The sequence below is a fragment of the Hippoglossus stenolepis genome, chromosome 24 (genome assembly GCF_022539355.2).
Source record: "Hippoglossus stenolepis isolate QCI-W04-F060 chromosome 24, HSTE1.2, whole genome shotgun sequence".
In the NCBI taxonomy this organism is placed as follows: domain Eukaryota; kingdom Metazoa; phylum Chordata; class Actinopteri; order Pleuronectiformes; family Pleuronectidae; genus Hippoglossus; species Hippoglossus stenolepis.
In genome coordinates this window covers 1868307-1893429 of record NC_061506.1, presented here as the reverse complement: position 1 = coordinate 1893429, position 25123 = coordinate 1868307, and the positions used below count along the sequence as shown (strand labels likewise).

Sequence of the window (25123 nt, the reverse complement as noted above, 5' to 3'; positions counted from 1 at the left end):
AGAGGAGCGAGGGAGTTCCTGTTGGCAGGATGATGCCGAAGACAAGAGCAGCGACGCGCCTCTCACAAGTGGACACTGGCCCGCCGCCCCGGGCCGTAGGAACTGGGCTCTTTAAAACCGCAATAAGCTCATTGTTTGAGATGTTTTTGAAGAGCCTGACATCACAGGGGCGGCACAGGGGGTGCAGCGGGTCGTCTCCGGGTTTGAATGTTCTCCTCAAGTAGCTGTGAGGGTTTTGTCCAGGTTCTCCGGCCCCCTCCCACAGTCCGAAGACACGTAGCTCAGTTGAACTGATAAGTAATGAGGAGACCGGCTCCTGCGACACACTCAATGTTTCACGCTTGTTAGTTTGGTCCATGTCCCATCTGCTGACATGGAGGAGGGGGGGGGTCTGACCAGGGGGCTTCACTTTATAAGAGCCGTCATGGTGTCCATCTTTATTTGCAGGCTATAGATGCACCGGCCCTTTAAAGGATGATTCTGGTTTATTAAAGTTTCTGCATCGTTTCTGTCAGTGAAAATATCCATCACATCTGGAAACGTGGCTTTAACGTCAAAAATAAGTTTTCTAGATACATATGCATAGATAATATTCGATTAAAATAGTTTAACAAGTTGTTTTTTCTTTATATTTGTGTTAAAATAGCTTTTTATCAAATTACACCAAACAAGAAAGAAGATGCTTTGACTCTGCTGTTATAAGAAACTGCCACTTCATAGGGAATCAATATACACCATCTAACAATTCATGCTGTGAGTTTTGTGTAGTTTGATGTAAAGTAGTGTTTGTTATGACTTATTAGCACAGTTTGAAATAAAGTGCGACCATTTTTCTCTCCGATTAGACGATGTGTTGAAAGGTGATAGAGATTCATATCTGCAGACGACAAAAGAGGATTCATTTTTTAATTTGAAACGACCGGGTCCCAGATCCAGTTTCTTCCAGGGGTCTCCCTCGTCACGCCCCTGCCGAGCTCTCTAGAGATGACCTCTCCTCCTGATGCAGTTGCTTGATGATCCGTGACGTCCGTCCATGAGACACCAAAGTGAGACGACCACGCGTTGACATCACCGCTGCTCAGATAATTCATGACCCTGCGGCGGGCTGACAGGGCCGTGCAGCGAGCGGCAGACTTCCTGCGGTCCCGCCCAGCCCGGGTCACGTCCATACACCCGGGCCACATCGCTCACCCCCAACCCCTCTTCTGTGCGCCCTCCACACCCTCGAGCGCGGCCAAGAACTCATTCCATTGTTCTCCAGAGTGAGACATCCCCACGCACAAGTGGCCAGATCACGCTATTGGCCAGATGTGCGCCTGGTATGTGCATCAAAGCATTGTTTGGAGAGCCCGTTGTAACCAGAGAGTTCTGTGAACAGCCAGTGGAGTTACTGGAAGTGGATGCAGCGTTTATTTTACATTTTCTTTTCAGCTTTTGTCTGCTTCTAATCAAATGAACCACAAAGATGCCCTTTGTTTTCTGGTGTGTTGTCGCTCGGAGCAGCGATTCAACGTAGAATCACCCGTCGGTCGAACAACGCCACAGGTCACATGACGCCATCTTCCTGCGAATTTCTGTTGTGTTAGTTTCTGGCTCGCCACGACGAAATTTGACCCCTGCTGCATTCCTTACATACCGGCTGTGCTGCTGCTGGGAAGCTGACGTGAATCATATCATGTGTAAAGGAGGGTTTTCCAGATTGTGGCTCAGGACAAATGGGAATCGTCCTTTTTCCAGGGAAGGAAAATCCATGTGAGCGGCGGAGAAACTCAGAGAGCGTCTCAACTCCATTGAATCAATTCACACTTCATTCTAGTGTATTTATCTTTAATTATAGTATCAAACTACTTTTAAATACTTAAGCAAAGCGTCCAAAACAGTGACCCACCGATATGTGCGCTTCTGAGTCGAAGACCCAAACATGTCCACATGAGACAAGATGGCTTCTGCAGGAGAACAAGCTGCTAAGGTCCAGAAAAGCTGGATTAAAATGAAATGTGACGTCGGCGTGGAGCAGATTCTTCTTCTGCAGGGTCGTGCCAACCTGCAGCAGAGCACACGTGGCAGCAGGCCGTCTCTATTCTCAAAGCGCGTCCTGTGGAAACGTCCTTGAGCGGCTCTACCGCCGCGTCTGGACACATCGGCTGAAATGCTTTAAGTTTCGGTGCAAGCATGCGGAAGCGGAGGCCGTAAACAAGTGTTAGTCACGATGCTGAGGAAGTGTTTGCTACCAGCACACAAGAGCCGACGGATCAAGAGTTCAATGGTAATGTATTCTTAGAAACAGGAAGCCTGCAATGCATCCACAGCTCTGATTTCCACTGAGGTAAATAAAGGGAGGCGTGCTGTTGTGAGAGGTAAACAACACAAACATCTTGGGCGAGGGCCCTGCTGCACGCCGCGCTTTCAGGATTTGAAGGAAGCGTGTGGCATCCCGACGCACACAGGATGCCCCGCCACCTCTCGTGTGCACGGAACAGGATGCGTGATGTTGGAAGTTGTGGCTTCTTTTGGTGCCGTAACGATGTCAAAATGTTGGGAGGGGATCGCAGCGGATTGAGGTCACGACTACGACATGAGTGCAAGTAGTAAAGTTAGCGATGATAAACGGCCACGCACACATGCTTCTCATCATCGTCTGCTCGCTCCCGGAGCAGCTTCTCCGTCCTGAACTGAACGGGGGAGAGATTCAGCACTTTTCCTCTGGGACTTCCTCGCTGAACCTGTTCACATATATGTTTTGGACGAGGAACAGACACCAGCACGCCCTTCTTTGTCTGGAAACAATATTCATTTCAGTGGGAAACGTTTTCAAAGGTCAGACGAGGAAATCCCACCCTTAATTAAATGTGGTGGAGGGAAAAAAAGATATTGTCTTCCTTTTGTCTTCGTGGGGAAAGAAACAAAAGCATTTGTAATTTATAAAAACAGACTCCTTGTGCTGAATCTCATTTAAAAACACTACTTTTATTTACAGCATTATTTTTACTTCAGTATAAACCAGCATCATCACAAACTATAATACAAAGTGAAACACACCTTTGTGTTTTATATACACACTGATCATTCGTAACAAATCTGTGATAAAATATTGTAGTTTCATGAGCCGATGGAGGCAGAAGAATAAGGTGGAAAGCTTGGGGGGGGAGAAATCCTTTAATATTTAATACACCTGTGATTATGAGAAGAAACGGTTCCTTTAAGTGATTTTGATTGACGTAACAATAAGTTACCGGTTCTGCAGAAGAGGCGGCTCTGGGACTCCTGCAGCTGAAGACTGAAACCAGCAGCTCTTCACTGGTCAGGGTCCAGAGGGGACGGCCGATCCACGTCGATTAATAAGTCAGTTCCTGCTGATTTAACTCTTCATACGATTCAATCAAACCACACCGATGCACGTCTAAATATAAAGCAGTGATTCATATTTAACTTCTTCTGCCTGCTCCCATTATTGGTTAAAGAGGAAGTTGCACATAAATAGAAACTTAATTCAAAAGTGGCCGAAACAGAAATGGCCTCTGATGTGTAACTGTCGGACAAGCTTCATCTTCGCTGTCGGAGCTCGACGACTCCGACTCTTCAGTGTCTGCATGAACCAAAAGAATCGTCTTCTGCAGAAAAAAGTTCTGCTGCAAAAAACGTCCGGACCATCTTCTTCAAGTTTACTCCACACGGTGCAGAAAAGCGTTAGATCCTTGTATTAAAGTCGTATTTTCAGGCTGTTTGATTCGTTGATAACTTTAAATATTCACCGGATCTTCGGTCCCACACGTCTTCTGTCTGTGTGATATTCATGAGGAAAAAAAAAAAAAGTGGATTTGTTTTTTCTGCTGAGAGATGGAATAATGTCCGAAGTAATCATTTGTCGTGAACAGTAGCACAACTCCCCAAAGAGAAAACTCGGTGGTTTGTGCCGCGGCTTCACACGAAGGGGCTGTCCGATCTGAAGATGTCCGAGTAGCTCTTGCTGTTCATGTGCTCGGTGTGGCTCTCGATGCTGTAGCAGCGGTGCACCTCCGTCAGGGACGACGCCACGTAGGAGGCCGAGCGGAAGAAGTCGGCGTTGGCGAACGTGCCGGCGAACTGCATCCGCTGCTGGTTCCAGTGTCTCCGCAGGACGCTCTGGACCTGCAAACCAGAGACAACACAAAGGATGTGAGGAGGACGGAAACTCGGCCTAAAGGTCGGAAAGGTCACATTCTCCATATCTTGTTTTAAACTCAGGGAAAAACTCGGGTGAGAAGTTCTTCATCTTGTTTGACTTGTGAGGAAGTTTAAATAACTGACGTTTGAGATTGAAAACACACATTTCTCTCTAAATATATTTTAATAAGACGTCACAGAATACAGCTGATTACTCACCTCCCCGTTGAAGAAGCAGAATATTGTAGAAACCAGGAGACCCTGCATGTGAAGGGGGGGGGGAATTAAATCATTAAGAAAACACAAAAGAAGGAAAAATCTCCTGCAGAATAACGTCTCTGTGGATTAAATCTGAACTCTTCCTCCTTCTGACCTGGTAGTGCATGAGGATCTCCATGATGTACATGTAGATCTCGGTGGTCCAGTGCTCCTGGGGCTTGTAGGGGAACAGGACGAACTGGATGCCGAGCAGAGGGATGAGGATGAGCGTGGCCCTCACCGCCCTCATGTACAGGCTGGACTCGGCCTGGTGCGTCACCCTCAGCTTGGTGATGAGAACCCGCACGATGTTCAGGAGGAAGAAAAGGTTCACCTGGAGAAACAAGGCCCATAAGATAAGATAAGTACTTTAAGAAATTCTTATATATTGAAGTTTGAAATGTGTATGATGGTGCAGGGGTCAGAGGTCAGATCTTACCACCAGTGCAGCACACATGGGGCCGTGGATAATATACAGCAGGGACGTCGGACTGACCCAACATCTGTGAATGCACAAAATCACATCAGCTCAGTAATATGTGGAAATATACAAGTTTTCCACAAGTATCTAAGGAGACTCACTTGTCGTTGTAGTAGAAGTGACGCGCTACGGAGTAAATCACTGCCGGCACCAGTGGAAATCCTGCAAAACCAAACCAGAGCATTGAGGATATTTGAGTTTTAAGACACATGCATGTGCACAGTGCAAGTAAAGGTGCTTACTCACCCCAGCCCAGCATGTAATACCATATGAGGTGTTGTTTCTCTGCAAACACGGCCACGACGATGAGAGTGTGCAGGTAGATGCCCTCACACAGCATCCAGAAGTAGTTACAGCTCAGCAGGTACATGTGGACGAAGATGACCAGCTTGCAGCTCGTCTGCAGGGAAACAGCCGAGTCAGCGTCTTGAGGACGTGAAGGTGAGGAGGTAAAGAATCGGATCACTCACTGAGTCGTTGCTGTTGTGTCCCTGTTTCTCCGTCACTGTGTTCAGCAGGACCACGGTGGTGACGGAGTTCAGCACGAACGAGAGGAAGAGGTTTTTATGGAGCGTGATCCTCTGGCAGCTCAGACTCCTGAAGGCCGCGGAGCAGAGGCTTCGTTAGAAAGTGGCACCAAACACAAACATCAATTCAAGGTAAAACAAAGTCCCACTTACTTAAAATAGAAGAATATTCCCAACGATATGAGCAAAGACACCAGAGACAGTCCTTGACCGATCATGACCAAGTAGAAGTGGGACATCGCCGCCTGAAACAAAACCAACACGGCTTCAAACGTCTTCTGCAAACACACACGGAACGTAAAGCTGCTCTGGTTTGATTCCCTCGCTCTCACCGCCGTGTGGTGCGTCGTGTTGCCATGGCAGTTTGTGAAGTTCGTCCACGTGCGGTTGCTCTCCGGGTGACGCCCCCACTCGCCCGTCTCCATGCACACTTTGGACGCCACCGCTGTAAACACACCTTGGATTAGCCAAAAGTAAAACGTGCTGCAAAGATCTGAACTTGTGATTTCACACGTTAAGACTCAAACGCAGCAGAGAAACTCACAACTAGAGTCAAAGTCGTTGAAGAAGTCCGGACAGCTCTGCTCCGTCGTGAGTCCGGCTTCGGTCTCGTCCCAACACAACCACCCGTCCCACGTTATGTTGCACACGGGCCCTGCAGACACCAGAGGAACACGCGGTTACATGACGGACACCGGGCATGAAGGAAACCACTCCACGACCTTTGACCCTCCCGCTCCTCACCTGTGGCTTTAGGCAAGCGGTGCGACTCTCTAATGATCCTCTGGAAACATCTGTACTGGGCCACGATGATATGGTGAGCACTTCGATGGTTCACGTGCTCAGGCTCAGAGCTCGACACCACCAGCAGCTGTTGTCATGCAGAGACAACACAAACTCACAATGTCACACAGTATTTAAAACATTTTAACGCTGTTTATTTGCAACTGTGGCCAATTCCTGCCACTACTTGTTAACACCAGATTTGTCTTTTTTATTTCCTTTTCTTCTCTTATTAGTCTTTTATTTTGCTTTACTGTCCTTGTACAACACCTGGAATCTACATATCTCTGTATGAAATGAGCTTTATAAATAAAACTACCTTGTTTTTTCCTGATAAATAAACAGATTAGTGAATCGAAATAGAAATCTGGTGCCTTCAAATTATGGCCGAGCTACAGAAACATCCAACCTTTCTGATATCTGTGAATTTGACAACACATGCAGCGGTTACCTGATCGAAGCAGAACAACAGCAGCAGAAACATGATCCAGTTCACGTCCATCTGTGCAAAACAAAAAGTGGAATCACTCGTCTGCATCAGCCCAAACGTTATTTTTTCTCTAGATGTTATTTTTATACAATTTGGAGGAACAGGTTAAAAAAAAACTCCAGCTCCGTCCCAAATAGTTTCCCCCCCAGAGCTCGATAAGAATAATGTTTCCTGACTCGCAGCAGCTGCTAACATGATCCAACGCTCGCGTGTTGACAGCAGCTGGATTCAACCTCCGCTAGTTCACGTGCAGCGTCACACCCCCACACTCCCAAATGGGAAATTCATCCAGTATTCAGAGAAGCTTTTTAAATTTCAAGTGTAAATATGTATTTTCTTATTTAAAATGACTCAAACTGAAACTTTTGAGATGCTGGTTTGTTGCCTGAATAAGAGGCTGGAAGTGATTTGTAAATTATCGATTGATTGATTGATTGATTGATTGATTAGTGTGATGCACACAGAAGTACAAAACCCTAATGAGTTTATAAAACACTTTCCAAAAGGTCTTTCCAAAACCTTGCAAAATAAAACCTGCTGCAACAAAACTTCCCTGATTTCTTGAAGCACGACTCAGATCTTTCCTAATCATCCAACCAACAGAAATCATCACAAACCGAGGAAACATTTTACTAGAAAGAAACATCCCTCATATCATGAACAGGACAGTCAAACAGAAAATGAACCATCACACATTAAACTTATCACGTTAATTCACACAGTAAATCAGAGTGAATCTCTTTTTACTGGCTCTCTGTGCTGCAGATCCATGTTTTTAATTTGCAGTGGCCGCTCTCTCCTCTTTGTACACGGAGGTTAAACATGTGGCCTCTTGCTTCCTCTGTTCTCCACCGCTTCCTTCCTGCATGCTTATTATGCATGTTGAGCAAGTTTAAGGTGTAGCCACAAGACGCCAATAAAACAAATGCAGCTGCGAACCCACTTTCAGACGATATCTATCTATATTGATAATAACGATGCGGATGAGATGAGAATCACTTGGTGTGTGAAAGTGTGAGTTTCCAGTCCTGCTGTGAGCTCATCTTTCCACAGATGTGTCTCCAGATGTGTGGCTGCTGTGGCTCAAGAGGTGTGGGAGCCACAGCACGACAGATGTGGTGATGAAGGTGATAAATATATATATATGTATCAGTGGTATTGGCTGAATATGATTATATTGAATGTTTTTAGCAAGAGAAAGAAGTTTCTGTCAATATTTCTTGTTCTACATTATAATATTTCTTTTTTTAAGAGCTTTAAATATATTTTTTGACGTGTGCTTTGTAAACCTGCGACTTTCAGACATATTGAACTGTGGAGTAAAAACACAGAAGTCTTACAACATGCAAAGTGAAATAAAAACAACATTTAAATCAAACATACACATGAGTGGCATTTCTGACCCTGTCCCATTCAGGGTGTAAGTATTTATCGTGCACGTGTTTCATATATGACGACATTTATAACCAGCACCACTTATATGGGCTTTTATACAAATAGGAAACAAAGAATTAAATACACTAAACCCTCACATGACTCACATCCATTATTGAATTGGAATTTAAAAATTAAATAATCAAAACTTGCATGGTTGATTTCTTAAGAACGAGGCGGTGGGTAAATCTGCAAATTTACAAAACTGCACATCATCAGTTCTTCAGTCTTCTGTGGAAGTGAATCTAAGAATTTGCTTGTTCCCTTAAGTCTTACTAACTCTTTGCTCTGAGTCATTTCTCAGCTTGACGTCAAACTCTGCTCTTCTCGATTCAAATAAAAAACATTTTTATAATCCAGTGACACGCAACAACAAAACTTTCATTAATTTCCTGCTGCGCTGGCTGTTAATACAGGAAATCTTTGTCAGCTTATAAGATTAACATCTTCTCGAACACACCCAGAGACGCACATTACGGCTCCTCGCAGACTCTCATAACTCATGGAGAAGTTACTCCCTTGTTGTGTGGGCCATCTGTGGCAGAACTCGGAGATTCACACACTTTTCCCTGAGACGAGTTCTTTATTGGAAACACATTGGTGGAGGAAATCCCTCTTCACCTCTTTTTTGTCGTCCAGATTTTTGTTGTTAGGTTTGACGAACGTGAAAGAGGGATGAGAATATTCAACAAACTGGAAACTCTCTTTTGATTTTTAATAGTTTAAAGATTAACTTGATATAATAACTGTAAGTTCTCAGCAGCTACAGAGCTAAATAAGTTCATTCATTAAAATCTGATCACTTTAAAATATACATTTAGCAAGGTAAGTACACGTCAGGTATTAAGTGTCTCTTTTTGTTTTTTAGCTGTAATATGTAATATTTCATTACATTTAGCTTCAAGTATAAAATGTTTGATTCAACAAAACCACATTTGACCTGTTTTCAGCGTCATAACCATGAATCAAACAGCCTGGAGAGTAAATATTAAAGAAACTCACCTTCTCAGACGCAGAACAATAAAGTAAAACACGGTGTTTTCCAGTTCTTGAAGAGTATAATCCTGTCAGTGTGTGAGTTAGTCCTTCAGTGTGTGTGTGTGTGTGTGTGTGTGTGTGTGTGTTCACAACAGAGTCAGAAGCAACAATGAGCCTGATAAAAACCGACTGGAGCTGAGGATGACATCACGTGTTGTCTTTTGTGGAGCCACACAGGGACATTCCCACAATGCAGTGCACATCATGAAGAGTCGATTAGATTTGATAATTTTTAAGATAAGAGAAGATGAGATAAGATGAAAGATGAAAGATGAAAGATATAAGATATAAGATATAAGATATAAGATATAAGATAAGATATCTGTGTATTTGAATCAAAGAAAATACTCTATGCCTGTATATGATCATATACTATGAATAATACATACAATATAATATAAATTTCACCTTTTAAAATATTGTGCTTAACTGACATTGGTCCTTTATTCCCTTAAATGAGTGTGTGAATTCAATTTTAATCGTAAGAGTCTGAGATCAGCATCTTAAAATCTACTTCATGTCACTCAGTGTGTTTTGCTTGGTTAGAAATAAATGAGAAAAGTTTATTCCATCTTTTAAACTAATATTTCAATCAGAGAACTTTTCAATATTAAGCTTTAGATCTTTAATTAAGGGAATAAACTTTTCTTAGCATCCAGGTATTTCATATCTGCACTTTTAATTGTTTCAAATTTATCAAAATTATTATTTCTATTTTCCTCCTTTTGATTTTGTATTTTTATCATAAAAAATGTAACAAGTGACAAATATTTATTTTCCTTATGAAAGAGAAACTAATGATGCAATGTTAAACGTTACAATTAAAACGTTTTATCCAAGAATATTGTATTAATATTGTCAAAAATACTCAACACATAATAAATAAAGGTTTATTCTGTAGCAACAGCGCCCTCTGCTGGTTGAGAGCCTCCATGGCAGGGGCCCGGTTACCATGGCTACGGCGTGTCTCTGTCTCCCCAGAGACCGGAAGTGGCTGCAGCAGCTAAAGTTTCCTGAAGGAAAACACGTGAGTTCTCGTGCGTTTTGTAGTTTTTAAAGCTCGGGACGTTGTTTTTACGAGACCGAAGAAGTCACCGCGTGTTTTACGTTCAACTCAGATCAGGTTGTTACTGTTTGTACACGCTTGGATCAACCGGAAGCAGCAGAGGAAGAAGGAGAGAGGAAGCGGTGCCCAGGTGAAGCGGAAGTTCACCTGATGAATGCTAAGCTAGCGACGCGACGTCACAGTCGAGCTCGCGTCGCTCTCCGGTCTGAACGTGAGATTCTCTGTGGATAAACAGCACGAGACCCACACACGGGAACTCGCGGATGTGTCCAGGTACAGAAATGTCAACAAATGTCAAGTTTAAAAAAATGATTAGCAGAAAAAAAACCAAGCTAGCTTCACGTAGCCAAACAGTCCACCTGTTAGCTTCCGGTCAAAAACACAGGTGCTGACGTATGTCTTCATATTAATAGTGATTTAGTGACGTATTAAGCGATTTCTCCTCATAAAGAAACAAACATATCAATGTAATAATATAAAAATAAGTTGATTATAAAATACACATTTAGCTTCACTGGTTTCTCTCTGTTGTTATGAACCCATTTTATTATTTATGATCTTCATATTTTTTCCCTTTCACTGGACCAACTTGGGCTGGATGATAAACCCATAACAGTAATTATTGCAATATAATTTTCAGCAATAAGTCCAATACATATAAAGATGTCAAATGTTTGTGCTGTTTATCAAATGTTTGTCATTCTCTGCTCATAATGAAGAGTTAAAAACTTATTTCAGGAGCAAAAACGTGTCTTAAAACTTCAAAGAATTAATAATGGGACATCTTTGTCATCATCAGCATCAACTCAGCCTTCGGTCCAAGTGTTATGAGACATTTTACCCGTCCGACTGTTTTATTCTGACAGGTTCAATCAGGGGTTCACAAACCTTTTTAACGGCTAAAACTTTCTTTTCTGTGGTTTTTCTCTGCCGTGTCAGATTTTAATGAATGTAACCTGAAGCCTGCCCCCAAAATAAGGGCATCAGACACCTGAGACCCCCCATTATCCCTGGAGGAGGTTGAAGCTCACGTCTTTATTCTGCAGTGACAGGATGTTCAAGAAAACCTCCTGGAGGAACACGGTCAGTGACGCAGTGAGTTCCCATCAGGACCAAGCGCTCAACACAACCATCTTCCTCCTGAAGTCCTTCGGCCCCACAGGGTTTCTGCTCCGAGAGGAGGGAGACGCCCGACCCTACAAGGTAAAGAACTCTGTGCTTCAGGATACGTGTTGTTCCAACTCCTGTAGATGATTCATATCCAGACTCCGGCGTGTTCTCCTGTTCGTGTTCAGGTCTGCTTGGGAGACCCACACACGTGCACGTGCGCTGTGTTCACCAAGGAGCAGGAGCCGTGCAAACACATCTGCTGGTAAACACTTTCACTTCGTTTAACATGAAATCTAATGTAATTGAGGTTTGATATTTTACAGTTTAACCATAAACTTTATTGTAAAAGTTTTCATATCGGCAATAACTCTGGACTAAACCTTTAATCTTTTTCATTAAAGGGTTTTGTTGCGGAAATTCAGAATACCCAGAGAACATGAATGTAAGTTGTGCTCTATTCTATAAACATTTAGATTCACCTACAATGTTAAAAATGTAGAGACCTGAAAGGTTTTTGATCGCAGCCCTGATTTGATTATTTCGACTCTTTAAAAATGACTGTTTCATGCATTCAGGTTCAACTCTGGAACATTTTGAACAAGTTCATTGGAAGTTTGAGAACGATTGACCCGTTCTTGCCTCCTGTCCTCCTCCTGACCTCATATTAAAACATATCTCTCCTCTAGACTCATTTCAACACGGACTTGTTGAGAGACAGATCTCGGAGGTGCTCCACGGTTTACACCAACCCAAAGCCCACCGGATGGAAAACGATCCCACCGCCGCTCCCGGGACCTCGAGCCGAGCCGTCCCGGGCCCGGAGCCTGGAAGTGTCTGCCGGAAGCCGATGGAAGCCCAGGATGTGTGTCCCATCTGTCAGGAGGAGCTGCTGGAGAGAAAACTGCCGGTGTCTTACTGCAGGTGTGTGTTGGCGGCCGGGGGTCAGGCCGGGGTCAGTGTTTCAGTACAGTCATGTTTCAGTGTGATGTAAGATGCTCTGGTCAGCTTTTTATTCCACTTCTGACCAGAACATGACCCCGGTACAGAACTGTCACTTCCACCGCAGCACGTTCAGCTGTTGACACGTTCGGCGGAAATCAACAGCACAGATTTTAGGATGTAATAAAACCAGGCTCAAATCTCCTGATATTCACAGAACAGGACGCATCTTGCAATCACAACACAATGATGTGGAAAATCTTTATTTCAGCTGGATTTTCTCCTCCTCGTCTCTCTCAGGTTCGGTTGTGGCAACAACGTCCACATCTCGTGCATGAAGGTGTGGGCAGATCACCAGAGGCTGAGAGGCCACGAGGAGACGGTGAAGTGTCCTCTGTGCAGGGAGGACTTCAGCTCGGTGAAGTTTCTCCAGGAGCAGGTGAAAAACGCAGCGAAGCTCTTCACGGCTGCAGAGAGAGAGAAGCCGCACAGACACCTGGGAGTTTTCTGTCACGTCTGCCAGATCTGCCCGATCACTGGCAAATGTTTCAAGTAAGGTTATGGAAGTCATACCTGTGAGGTCAAATATAGACGTCTGTGTACCGAGAATCCGGGTATTTGAAGTATACTGATACTCAGTTTATTGTGGTACATTTAAATAACTAAAGCTAAAGTTTGTACGTTAAAACCGACATTTTTATTCGGTGGTCGGAGGCACTTTGTTTTCATGTTATCAGTGGAACCAGCACCGCCCAGTAGCACTCACCTCCCCCATCATGAAGCTTTGAGCCGTTAGTCAAATCCTCCATCACCTCCTCCCTCCCTGACTCACTGGTCCCACCTCAGTTTGCCTACAGGCCAAATAGGTCAACTGAAGATGTCCTCTCCCTAAAGCTACACACTGCCTTTTCTTCAGATTTGGTCCAAGCGTTAGATGTGGATGGTCAGAGGTCACCTCATATTCATGTGAATGCATATATCTGAAACAGCAGTGGTTTGCATGGGCATGCAGCCACAGGGCGGGAATTCTGCTGGATTTTGTGATTGACTGAATAATTCATTATAACTATGCATTTCCTTGTGATGCTGTTTTCACACGTCTTCTGTTTATTGTTTCCAGATGCACAGTCTGCAGTTTCCTGTACCTGTGTGAGGACTGTTCAAAGAGAGGCTGCCACCCACAGCATCCGTTAGCTTCACGAACAGTAAGCTGCTCTGTGTGTGTTCAGTATCAGCCAGTCCCTCGCTTCGAGGCTTTGAAGAAACATTAAAACTAACTGAATATACTTGAAACAGAAAAGAAGAGATGAGTGGCATCTTGTGGACCAGAGAGATGAACCAAAGGGAGACGCCTCTCAGTCAACAAATGACAGGTGGGTTGTTCAATTTAGCCAGAAATCAATTTCATCTCTGTTTAGTTGCTATTAATAGAATATTTCACTATGTGTTTTTTGTGTGTCTCTATCTCCAGCATCCTGCATGTGGCTTCAGACCATGTTCCAGAAAATGTGTTGGGATGTCTTCCGACTGTCCAGGTGAGATCCGGGTCTCGGTTCTTGGACGAGGGGCAGCAGTGTCGGATCTGTCTGCAGAGTTTTACCCTGGGCCAGCGCGTCCGAACTCTGCCCTGTCATCACAAGGTAAAACTGGGCCAAGCTTCATTATAGTCCTTATTCTAAGAGTCTGTTATAATTTCATTTTGTTATATAGCGTCCCCCCCTCCGTCTCTTCCTTTCCCCCTCACATGTTTACTCACTCCTCAGTTCCACGCGGACTGTGTGGACGAGATCCTGCGGAAGTCGAACTCCTGTCCTTTGGATGGATTTGTCATTTATAACCCTTTGACCTGGAGAGCCAGTGAAAAGAAGAGCTCCCAGAAGTCCTCCTGCTCTTCCAGTGGCTTTACCAAACCAGAAGATGATTTAAAGGACCTGTTTGTCCCCGGAGTGGCGCTGCTGCACAGGAACGCTTCATCTGCTCCTTCACGTGATCCCTCAGAAACTATCGACCTCCCACACAAGCTAAGTGACCAGTTTGTTGACTCGTCTGTTCAGAAAGGAAAAGGAGTTTTTGCTTCTCAAGACAAGACAGAGAAACTTAAGTCAGAGAAACTTAAGTCAGAGAAACTTAAGACAGAGAAACTTAAGTCAGAGCTAAAGATGACCGGGGTCTTAATGAGCTCATATCACAGGAAGACAGACATTTAAATTTAGCTTCATAGATTGTTTCTAAAAACAAAAGCTCCTGAACAACAGTTGGTATCAAGTAGTTTTATTAATTATAGTGCACAAAAAGACTAATAACACTACCATTACTAAACACAAGAGGGGGGAAGAAAGAAACTAATGTTGAAAGGCTCGACACACGAGGAGCTCACTGGAGAACAGATCAACACAAACACGTTCAGCGAGGTCACTGTGAAATGGGAGTGGCAGTCGGGTGGTCGAAACAAAGTGTTCACAAACTGCTCGTGTCCTCGCTGGAGACAAACTGGGAGGAGTCACTGGTGAAGTGTTCGTGTACTGAAATGATTTAAGTGCTCGACTTGTTGCTACAGTTAAAAAATACAAAGCTCAGGGTTGTTTTGTTTTTTTTACACTCCCATAAAAAGACACTCGGCCTTCAGGCTAAGATTCAAATAAATAATCCACGTTGATAACACAAGAAAAGAGAAACACACGTCAGACCGTCGCCGTTTGATGGAGGAAAAAACGCACAAATCAAATCACAGTCACATGATACATAAGATGTTTGTTTTACTATTTACATAGAAAAAAAACACATGAAACGTGGCTACAGAATCGAGGCGTATACATAGAAAATGAACTCAGCATTGAAAAAGTTTTACAGTCGCACCATGAAGGAAGACTAAATATGGCAAAATTGTTGCTGCACTTTATTTTTAATTCATGATAAATATTGCTAGTGGAACCTTTTTTTCTCGTATTCATATTTTTATCCTAAACTTTATTACAAATGGGCGATGACATCACTTTTATTTGTTGTAATTGTAATATTTACACTGTGAAGATTTGTTTTCTTTTAAGTTTCTGGGATTGTTGTGTGTTACAAGTGGGTTCAGGTTAAAAAAAGTTATTAAAAATGTATTAAAACCAAGCAAGTAGTGAATAAGTAATAGTGAACAACAATGAAATATTGACCTGATGGTGGCGCTACATGGAAAGTAAAGGATCATCAAAAAAAAGGAAGTTTAATAATCTGAATTTTAGGCCTTAAAAAGTCCAGATACGTCTCAATATGTCTTAATTATGTTAACGTTCATTTAACGCTTCTTCCATCGCACTTTAAAATGACTCGTGTTGGAGACATGCAGGTTTTGTAATGTCTCTGTGTTGTAGTTCTTTTTTAACGATAAATTTTACGTATTGAAATCTGTAGAAACCCTAAGAAAAGATTAATTTATAGGACAAGTATATGTGAACTAACTTTCGTGGTGATTTTGCAGAGACGAGCAGCTAAAATCTGATGACAATCCATTTAATAGTTGTAATTACATGTTCAGTGTCACTATTTTTAAACCTTCATTTTAAAAAATACATTAAAAACCACCATTCTCTCTTCAATCACATCTCTCCGAGCAACAAAAGTCAAGCTGGTCAGCGGGTAAATATTTTTCTGTTTCATTGAAACGGGCGATAAAAGTGAATCTACAAGGCACCGACTGCAAAGTGTTGCTAGGGAAGTAGTTGCGCGGGAAAAGACACAATCCAGTCACACTAATTAATCCCATCATTTTGTGCCTGTTCTTGTCAGTGCCCATGGATGTAAAATATTATTTAGATATTTAAAAGTAGTCCTGGGTTGTTGACTGAGTTATAATCGGCAGCAGACGACTCATTTCAGCGAGATGAATCGTTCAGTCTCTGAGTAATCCAACAGTAATAACGATATTACGTTCGCTCTAAAGTAAAATGTTCAAAAATGATTTCACACACAGAAGAGAAACATTCATTTTCATGCATTCTTACACAACTGTAGGCGTAAAACCTTGAGTTTCAGGTGTGATTTAAAAACGGCAGCTTAGCTTTTACAATGTACATCAGTGCTCAGAGGGAGTCGGTCACAGGCGGAGAGTTAAAGCTGAATCATTTCACTCACAAACAGAGAAAAGCTGTCGGGGAAAAACCTGACGAGACAAAGCGTTTAATGTGACGAGATAAGATGTGAAAACAAGATGTCAGCGCTACAAAACCGGGAAAGCTTCTGTGTGGTGTTGAGTTGACAGCAGGCAGTTATGGTGAGGATAAGTGCACTACACATCGACCTGTACCTGTGTCCAACCGGCCGGACACACTGTGCCTCTATGTCACCACGTGTCGGGACCACAGGCAGTAAGAAGGCACCCGCTTCAACGCCAGCACTGAGGACTGTGGGTAACGTGTTCACACGGACACGTTGCTGTGAAGAATCTCGCTGGTGATCTTCACAGCAACGGTGCACAAACGTCCATGTGTCGACATGACGTGGAACCTGCTTTATTTCTTCAGCTAGCTTATGCGTTTCTTTGGCAAAGTTGCACAACGATAACGAAACAACAACGATGCCTGTGTAAAGTGGCAGAAACTCATTTGTAGCTCACGGGGGTTAAATAGCTAACGGGACATTTAAAAGAAAGTTACAATGCTTGTCTGGATGTACGAGATCGTGAGCCATGCTCTAACTTCGCTTGGTGACAGGTCTCCCCTCGCGGACGTGCTTGGCACTCCTCTTTTCCGCCTTCACCCTCTCCCTCACCTTCCTCAGGCGCCGTGGAGGAGGCGTCCCTCTGGACTCGCTGTCCTCCTGCGCGCTGGACGTGTCCATCCCGTCCCTCTCCTCGGGAATGTTGGGAATAGCCCCACTGCTCCCGTCTAAAATGTTCCTCAGGTAGGGGTCCTCGGGGGTGCAGGTAGCAGTGGTGCCACTCTCACTGCTGCTCAGGTCCTGTTCTTCGCCGTAACGCCCGGCTCGGCTGTGGTGCGGCAGGGACGAGGCCCTGAACGAAGGCCGCTCGCGCTCCGTCTCGCGGATGTTGTGCAGAGGCTCGTTCATGTCCACCCCTGAGTCCAGGCTGGTGTCGTTGCTGCTCGGTGGGCGGTGGCGGCTGTGCAGCTCGATGATGGAGTGGCGAACCTGTGCGGCCGGCTTCCCGTCCAACGAGACGAACCAGGCTCTGGAGTGAGACGAGGACGACTTGCCCCGTGTCAGCTCCAGCAATGTGCGCTCGGAGATCCCCTGCAGCTCACTGGGCACACCGTGCCCCCCGCTGAACGCCTCCATACCAGCTGCCTCGTTCAGTGTCCCAGGCACGGACACGGAGGATTCCAGGAGGTTACTGTAGCGCCCCCACAGACCGGCGTTCGGACCCTGGCCTTGAGGAGGGGTCTCCAGAGGCTGCGGCTCATCTTGGCTGCTCTGTTGTGGGCTGCCTCCACCCTGGGAGTGGTGGTGAGGGAGTTTGGGTAGAGTCTGGGTGTAGCTGTCTCTACTTGCAGGCTCCGAGTGAGCATCGTACTCGACTCCGTTTCGGGGGAAAGTGGCCGACTTCTGCTCCTGACCACTGAACAGCTCTGGGGCCTGAATGATGGCCACCGACTGGTTATAGATGTGAAGCAGCTTATCTGGAAAGAAGTTGTCAGAGTTCATGTTGGCCCGGTTCTGCTCCGACTTCTCCCGAAGCCGAGCCACCTCCTCACTGTTGATGTAGTGCGGCGATGGCTGCAGACCTTTCATCCGATCTGAAGCGATGTTGTTGTAAAGAGAAGCCGCCGCGTGACTCCCTGGATCCTCCACGTAGATGTTGAAGTTGGCCTTGTGCCGCGGCGTGGACGAAGGTTCACACTGGACGCTGCACGACGCGAGGCTGTTGTCGCCGGAGCGGAACAACAAACCCTCCTCCATGTGGGTGGAGGTGGTCTGGTCTTTCTTCACAACCGTGAGTTTGGAGAAGCGAGCCCTCCTCCTCCTGGGTTCCCGCTGCGAACCTCTGAAACAGAATCAAGATGGTGAAGTTTTACACGTCTGCCTTTAGGTGAGACTTTACATTTCACATTTCTGAGATTTCTTACCCGCAGTGACACAGCAGCAAGGACAGACACCCGATTACGACAGCCAGCGTTCCTCCCAGTATTCCAATCAGCAGGTAGGTGTGGTGTGAAAGGAACTCCAACGTGCTTCCAAAATCTGAATGGTCGAATTCATACATATTTATGAATAGACAAGTTAAACTGTATTTATGTGTTTTTATGTGTGATGTTTGAAGTTTGTAATCGTACCGTTTGAGGAGGGCAGGGGGGCAGCGATCCAGAATCCCAAATGGGAAGCGGTGTACGTCCAAACCAGTTCCAAACCAACTTTTCTCACTATTCCAAGACCCTGATTCTCCCAAGCACCTTCAAACAGACAGTTTATTAGTTGTGCATAGTGGTATCAACAAATAAATCAAAGCTGCTCCTCTCTGATCTGTATTCATACCCGTCTTCAGGTTGAAGGCCCAGGCCGGCACAGTGTCCGACGCCCGCAGGTGGGTGCTGTGCCCCAGGGGGAGGCTGATTTGAATGGGACCTCGAACCTGGAGCTCCTCGTCCCCCGAGTACAGCAGAACACTGACGGCCGCCACCGCCTTCAGCTCAATGCTCCTGAACACTGCAGATGAGATCACAAGTAAAGCATTTACATTTAAAGCTGTGTTCAAATAGTCCAGACTGGGAGTAAACTGGTTTGAACGTTTAAGAGGCCTCACCTGATTTGTTGCTGATGATGCCAGGAGTGCAGTTGCCACATCCTTTCGCTAGATGGTGCTGTGGCACAGTCAGGTAGGCCTTCACTGTGGAGATGTTGCTCTTATTGGAGACGGTGAGAAGGTTCTTGGAGAATTTAACCTTCGGCTGGGATGAACTGTCTGTGAGAACAAGGCGGGCAATTAGAAAAATTCATCTGGACTCACATGAGGTGTATTTAAATAATGTAGCTTTGAGTTAGTGTGATGTTTATCAGGCAGAAGACGATTTAACAACAGATTTGATTTTGCTCTAAAACAGTTTTAGTGTCTTTGTTTTATTCACATTTTAAATCTCTGCCATTACTTTGCTCTTGTATCTGGTCAATAAATCCGTTATTTTTTTTATTTAATATGTGCAACTCAAACTTTAAACCACCAAAGTTAAATTAAATCAGGGAGAAACTTAACATGTTCAACTCAACTCTTAAAATGTAAAACCAAACTATAAAAGGAATGATGGATAGTGAAGGTTGTGTTCTTTATGACAGGGGCCACTTTAAGGATTTAAAGAATAAAGACAGAATATTATGGGAATAAAGTCGTATTTTAAGCCACGTGTCATTTTATACAACATCAAACAGCCTTGTGATGAGCACTGGTTCCCTGCAATGACGTGTTCTCAGCCCCGTGAGGTGGTTAGTCTGGTGACATGATGTGAGGAGACTTTCTCAACCTCAAAGACCAGGGGAATGATCGTGGATACGAGAAGGAGAGCTCATCAGCCGCTGATCATCAACTTCCTGGACGTCTACATCAGCGATGACATCACCTGGACACTAAACACCACCCAGCTGGTCAAGAAAGCAGCAACTGTACTTCCTGAGGAGGCTGAGGAAACTCGGCGTGTCACCAAAGATCCTCAGCGACTTCAGCATCTTGACCAGCGGCATCTCCGTGTGGTGTGGGAGCACCACTGCTGCAGGACGTCACTAACATCTCTGCAGGACATCTACCACCACAGAGTCCACAGAGGAGCCTGCTCCATCGATAAAGACTCCACCAACACAGAAGTTTCCCTCTATCAGAAACCCTGTTTTCATTTTATTTATGTCCTTTTAACGTGATTTGTAGTCTTGCTTATTGTGAAGCACTTTGTATCTGTGTTGTGAAAACAATGAGAAGTATTCTGCACGTACCAGGTAACTTCCTGGTGATGAGCACCGAGTCGTCAAACAGCCACACGTTGCCCTGACTGTGCGGCAGCAGCAGCAGCGTCACCGCAGAGAAAACTGAGGGACACAAAAACCTCCAGGTCAGAAATCACACACACACAGAATACAGCTGTTTTCATGACAACTTCTACATGTCAAAGATGCTCTGGTGCAAGTGTCTTCAGGCATTTTGGAAAATAAACATACAATTTGTAATATAAACTATTGGTTGTGTTTAGATGGAGATATTTTATTATTATTTTAGCTGTAAACAAGCACAAACTAGAATGACATTCATACGTCCGCCCTCCACCAAGGCTCTACAGTCGAGTTAAAATTAAAACAAGCCAATTTTCCTGCTAACGAATAACCAGACAAACGGGCGGAGAGCTCGATTCTTTGTGTCATTAATTGTTTTATTATGATGTAGAAGCTGTTTAGTTCCTTGCAGGTCTGCACTCGAACCAGCAGATGGCATCACCTCATGCAGCCTGTTTTTAGGGTTCAGCAGCACAAAAGGGAGGCGCCTCTGATGATGCAGAGCAGAGCACAGATGACACATTTATTTTATTTGTCCCTCACAACACCTGCTCCCTCTCTGCTGTAAAACACCACCTCTCTGCTCGCTCCCGGTTTAATTCCGAGCAGCAGGAGGACGTGGGATCATGAACAATGGAGTCAGACCCAGGCCCCCTTTCCTTTTCTGTGTTTTTTTTTTTTAACACCAGGCACGAGAGCGGTGTGGCTCAGCACCCCACCCCCCCTTCTGCCTCTGATTCTGTGCAGGACAAAGACAGTGTGCTGAGGCAGGGATACGTTGAACCTCCGCTCCACACAATCAATAAAACGACTGTAGGACACGGTGTTCAGTTACACGAGAGCGTTCAGTGAGAGCAGAGACTGCCTCATCGTGAACAAGCCTCAGTGACAAGTTGTATGTTTGCAGACAGTTTCATTAATATCTAATGACTCTGAATAATGCAGGGGGCCTGTGTGAATTATGGCTGTGTGGCTAATTGTACAGAAAACGTTTGTGTGTGTGTGGCGTTTTTAAACCTTTAACTTCCTCTTCATTATTCTATTCATGCTAAAATCACGTGTCTCTATGGAGCAATGTGCCCTTGAGCAAAGCACTACTACTTAAGGCCTTGATTGTGTTTGTTCTGCAGACGGATCGATCCTCGTTGGAAAATCCTCTTTACCCTTCAGGATGAGGTCAGAGGGAGCTGTGACCCTGGACCTGGTCCTTTTTAAAAGTGAGTATCAACCAGTCATCCCAGTTCTATCTCTATATCACTACACTGGTTGTGTCTTTCAGAGCCTACTGGTTTGTTCTGTGCTCTTCCCAGAAGCCGTGATAACTCACTGGGTCTCTTTGTGGTGCTCCATGGCAGCGAGCTGGGTACGTAGCCTTCCTTGTTGCCCAGCAGGGTCAGACTGAGGCCCGGGCTGTAGGACACCCAGAGCAGAACCTCGCCTCTCGGCCCCGTCGCCACGGAGCTCCTCAGCGTGTGGTTCAGGTAAACGTCCACCGAGGCCCCCGGCAGCGGCTGACGGGTCACCACATCCCTCACCAGCACTCTGAGGGCAAACCGGGGCTCTGGAGAGAAGGACGCACAGAGAGAGTCCTGTTAAATCTTCAAACATCATGCGTCTCTGCATGCGCTCCATCAGCATGCAGACCTTTCCCTCGCCATGAAAAAGTGATGAGGCCAGCACGGCTGAGAAAATGAACCCAGTGGCATCAGAGAGGAAGAGCCACGCTCGCCATGTAAGACGTTTCACCTCCCAGCACGATTCTCATTCTTAACGTCACAGTAAAACATGTAAATTCATCTTTATCCTGGAGTTGACGCTGACGTGGCTGCAGGAGTTCACTCGGGGAAGAATCGGTGTGTGTTTTTATTGTGTAGTTCACATTTCACGGCTCACAAACCAGATGTAAACACAGACTTTGCAGCAGTGAGGTCATCGGTGTATCAGCAGAGGATTATCCCCTGCTGTAGATAAAACCCTTCACACCTTCACGTTATACTTAATCCTGCAAATTATATTCAATAACCTATAGACCAGATTAAATAGTCAGTTTAGGCTTTAGAAATCCAGGGTTAATTAATCTGATGAGGCTTTTCACTTTGCATCTTTTACTTTGATTGGTCATTACCTTTAAAAACACGTATTATAGTCTCTCAGCTGCAGGGAAATAAGGTTTTAAACACAAAAGTCTTTTCAGAAAAGTATTAAGCAAATTGTTTATTTTGGTATTTTATATCTGCGAATTTGCTGTGATGAGATAAAACACAACGTCAACACAAAAACAAAAATTCCGTCGTGAGTCACAGGTAATTAACATCCTCTCTAACAATGAGCTGGAGGCCTTTGTGTACAAATCACCTTCTGTCCGGGCCGAGGGGGCCGAGGGGCCGCGGGTGGCTCCCGGGGAGGTCGGGTCTATGACCGCGGCGTGGTCTCCATTGTCCCCGGGCGAAGAGGAGGGCAGGCCGCCGCCCTCCTCCGCCGCCCTCGCCGCCTCATCCAGGCAGCAGATGAGGAGCAGCGACGGCAGGAGGAGCAGCAGCGGCGGCAGGGAGCGTTCATGAGCGGGCATGGCGAGAGGGGGAGCAGGCTCACAGACATTACGGACCACGGAGAAGAACCGGGTCCGGTGATCGTTACGGCCTCATCCCCCCTCAGCGTCGGTGTCGGTGCGGACTCCCGCGGTCAGAAGATGCGCTGGTGCTGATGCTGGGCGTGTGTCAGATCGTTTACCAACACAGATGAGTCACTCGGTGGAGAAAAACAATGCTCATCAACATGGCCCTAAATAGAATATTGAATAATTGAATTCTGTTATTTCTTATTTAGTTTGTGTTTTGATTTAAATTTATTCTTGTGTTTTGGTTTTTTTTCTAATATTTTTATCACATTTTATTGACTGAAGCATTTTTGCTATTTATAGATTGAAAGTCGGTGGAAGTCGATTGAAAGAACGACAGAGTGATACATCCTGACGTGTTGAATATCTTTGTGAAGACGGAAGATGCTGTTACATCATTGGGCTCCACATGGCGCCCCCTGGTGGTAAGTCTAGTTACTCAGGTTTTTGATAAAGACAAAGTTTAACTTCTTCCAAGTGACAACACACACAATAAATCTCTAACAAAAAAAAATACTATATATCTTTATTTCCACTTCACTTGAGAAAAACCTTATGGAAATGAGAGTTAATTCAGTCAATTATTCATATTTATTAATCATTATTTACTGTAGTAAAATTAAACTATACAGGATAATAAAATACTTCATATTTAAATACTTTATATAATATAATAATAAGCAGAAAAACTAAGTAAACATACCTTAGTTAAGTAGATACATAGTCTGTTTATTCAAAGTTTATTAAAAAAGAAATCACAACAGTCACAAAAACTGCTCTTCAATCGGCCTTTGAGTAAACATGTGTGCAGCTGATAAGAAGAACAGTTCTTGAGATATACAAGTCACGTACTGACAGAGCTTTCTGGAATCACTAGACAGGAAAGGTCACTGTTATTGATAGATCGTTCTTTTTCATTTTCTAACACATACAGGTAGATGGAGGGTGAGGAGGGGAGAGGGTAAGGAGGGTAGGGGGTTAAGGTGTAAGGTAGTGGGGGGAGCTGGGATGAGGGGATGATTGACAGGGCAGAGGGAGAGAAAGGATGGGAGAGGAGATTAGGAGGGTACCTCCTCCTCGTCATCCCCTCTTCTCCTCCTTTTCTTCTCCCTCCTTCTCTCCTTTCGCTCTTCTTCCTTTCTTTCTTCTCCTCTTTCTCCTTCTCCTTCTTGACCCTCTCCTTGTAGCTGTCAGTCTTCAAGGCGTACCTGAAGTCATACTTTAATCACAGATGAGGGCTGCAATATGCAACTTCACCACTAGATGTCAGTAAAGTCTACACATTGCATTGATAGTGTTTTATCACCCTACCAAACCCATAATATATATAATTTACCATCATAAATACTAATATATCTATAGATATAGACAATAATGATCATAATAAACATCACAGTTGACAAACTGAAGCAACAATTGTCTCCCTGACTTTCTGGTTTATTGTTTCTTCTGTTTCCATCAACAGAGCAAATCATTGAGACAGTTTTATATTAGTTCTTCTTTATGAGCAGAGAACGACAAACACAAATCTGATGCAGATCAATGATGTGATATTCGTCCTCACTGTGTTTGAAAAATGCAGAAACATTATGTTGATTTGTGTTTGCTTGTAAAAGTAAAATTCAACTGTAACATTTGGATTTGAATTATATTCTAATTGTATGTGAGATTGTTAGATTATCTGAAGCATGAAAAGTCAGTTAATAATAATCTCAAATCAATGGTTTGTTATTTTAGGCAGCAGTTACAGAGAGGAGACCCCCCACGGAGCCACCAGGAGAGCTGCTGCCGGGGGCCACCATGAGGTGACTATTGCATAAAATAGCTCAACATTTATTAGATATTCTGTGTGTTCATGTGTTTCTGCAGCTTTTTCATTGTTAACATGTGTTGTTGAGGAAAACTCGTCTCATTAGTTTGTTTTGTTTGCTACTGTCATTAGCCAGAGATGGAGGTAGAGGGAGCCAGAGCCGCCAGGAGCCGGAGCCCATGGACCCATCATTTGGTGACTACTGCTTAAAATATCAACACATTTATTGGATCTTCTGCGTGTTTGACGCGTCGCCGCAGCTTTTTCATTGTTAACATGTTAATAGTGGAAACTGCTGTGACTCATCAAACAATCAGAAGATCTAATCAATGGGTTGCTATTTCAGGTGGTAGTTACCGAGAGGAGACCCCACAAACCTTTTTCTGTGTATGCGGTTTACAGATAATAATATTAAATAAATGTTTCAGTAAAATTCAGCCGGTTTCTGTGTTTCCT

The 25123-nt window shown here is 44.4% G+C and overlaps 3 protein-coding genes and 2 long non-coding RNA genes across 8 annotated transcripts; 3 read left to right on the top strand and 2 right to left on the bottom strand.

The window, feature by feature from the left end:
- Window positions 1-2946: 2946 nt before the first annotated feature.
- Window positions 2947-9245, bottom strand: calcrlb (calcitonin receptor-like b). Of its 2 annotated transcripts, XM_035149981.2 has the most exons (13): window positions 9119-9245; window positions 6644-6694; window positions 6154-6280; window positions 5954-6064; window positions 5742-5854; window positions 5563-5654; window positions 5353-5479; window positions 5129-5282; window positions 4984-5044; window positions 4841-4904; window positions 4517-4735; window positions 4363-4404; window positions 2947-4128 (listed from the first exon to the last, which is right to left on the bottom strand). In XM_035149981.2, the coding sequence occupies exons 2-13, from the start codon at window positions 6692-6694 to the stop codon at window positions 3922-3924; spliced, it is 1368 nt and encodes a 455-aa protein (XP_035005872.1). In that variant the 5' UTR covers window positions 9119-9245; the 3' UTR covers window positions 2947-3921. The 2 variants fall into 2 exon arrangements, with proteins under 2 accessions (XP_035005872.1, XP_047194990.1); XM_047339034.1 differs by lacking the exon at window positions 9119-9245 and having other exon boundaries at window positions 6644-7099.
- A 900-nt stretch (window positions 9246-10145) lies between these two features.
- zswim2 (zinc finger, SWIM-type containing 2) lies at window positions 10146-15838 on the top strand. Of its 2 annotated transcripts, none has more exons than XM_035149977.2 (10): window positions 10146-10493; window positions 11267-11423; window positions 11516-11592; window positions 11732-11772; window positions 12017-12251; window positions 12570-12821; window positions 13390-13474; window positions 13566-13642; window positions 13741-13909; window positions 14033-15838. In XM_035149977.2, the coding sequence occupies exons 2-10, from the start codon at window positions 11274-11276 to the stop codon at window positions 14474-14476; spliced, it is 1530 nt and encodes a 509-aa protein (XP_035005868.2). In that variant the 5' UTR covers window positions 10146-10493; window positions 11267-11273; the 3' UTR covers window positions 14477-15838. The 2 variants fall into 2 exon arrangements, with proteins under 2 accessions (XP_035005868.2, XP_035005866.2); XM_035149975.2 differs by having other exon boundaries at window positions 11160-11423.
- Window positions 15839-16946: 1108 nt separating this feature from the next.
- LOC118103220 (protein FAM171B) lies at window positions 16947-22809 on the bottom strand. The gene is made up of 8 exons (XM_035149933.2): window positions 22596-22809; window positions 21568-21801; window positions 20187-20279; window positions 19012-19170; window positions 18744-18914; window positions 18545-18661; window positions 18338-18452; window positions 16947-18255 (listed from the first exon to the last, which is right to left on the bottom strand). The coding sequence occupies exons 1-8, from the start codon at window positions 22807-22809 to the stop codon at window positions 16947-16949; spliced, it is 2412 nt and encodes an 803-aa protein (XP_035005824.2).
- Window positions 17947-24644, top strand: LOC118103280. Of its 2 annotated transcripts, XR_004694843.2 has the most exons (4): window positions 17947-18411; window positions 18754-21457; window positions 21551-23282; window positions 24595-24644. It is a non-coding gene; the product is annotated as an uncharacterized LOC118103280 (long non-coding RNA). The 2 variants fall into 2 exon arrangements; XR_004694842.2 differs by having other exon boundaries at window positions 17947-21457.
- Window positions 24637-25052, top strand: LOC124851402. The gene is made up of 3 exons (XR_007032437.1): window positions 24637-24662; window positions 24800-24862; window positions 25014-25052. It is a non-coding gene; the product is annotated as an uncharacterized LOC124851402 (long non-coding RNA).
- The last annotated feature ends 71 nt before the right edge of the window (window positions 25053-25123 follow it).

Coding starts and splice junctions, on each gene's coding strand:
- calcrlb (XM_047339034.1), bottom strand. CDS start 6,730: ATGCAGACGAGTGATTCCACTTTTTGTTTTGCACAGATGGACGTGAAC. Junction 5,045..5,128: donor GTATTACATGCTGGGCTGGG/GTGAGTAAGCAC, acceptor TTGGTTTTGCAG/GATTTCCACTGGTGCCGGCA. Junction 4,905..4,983: donor CACTTCTACTACAACGACAA/GTGAGTCTCCTT, acceptor GTGCATTCACAG/ATGTTGGGTCAGTCCGACGT.
- zswim2 (XM_035149977.2), top strand. CDS start 11,274: ATGTTCAAGAAAACCTCCTGGAGGAACACGGTCAGTGACGCAGTGAGT. Junction 12,252..12,569: donor CTGCCGGTGTCTTACTGCAG/GTGTGTGTTGGC, acceptor CGTCTCTCTCAG/GTTCGGTTGTGGCAACAACG. Junction 12,822..13,389: donor ATCACTGGCAAATGTTTCAA/GTAAGGTTATGG, acceptor TATTGTTTCCAG/ATGCACAGTCTGCAGTTTCC.
- LOC118103220 (XM_035149933.2), bottom strand. CDS start 22,809: ATGCCCGCTCATGAACGCTCCCTGCCGCCGCTGCTGCTCCTCCTGCCG. Junction 18,915..19,011: donor CATCATCAGCAACAAATCAG/GTGAGGCCTCTT, acceptor TCTCATCTGCAG/TGTTCAGGAGCATTGAGCTG. Junction 18,256..18,337: donor TTGCTGCTGTGTCACTGCGG/GTAAGAAATCTC, acceptor ATTCTGTTTCAG/AGGTTCGCAGCGGGAACCCA.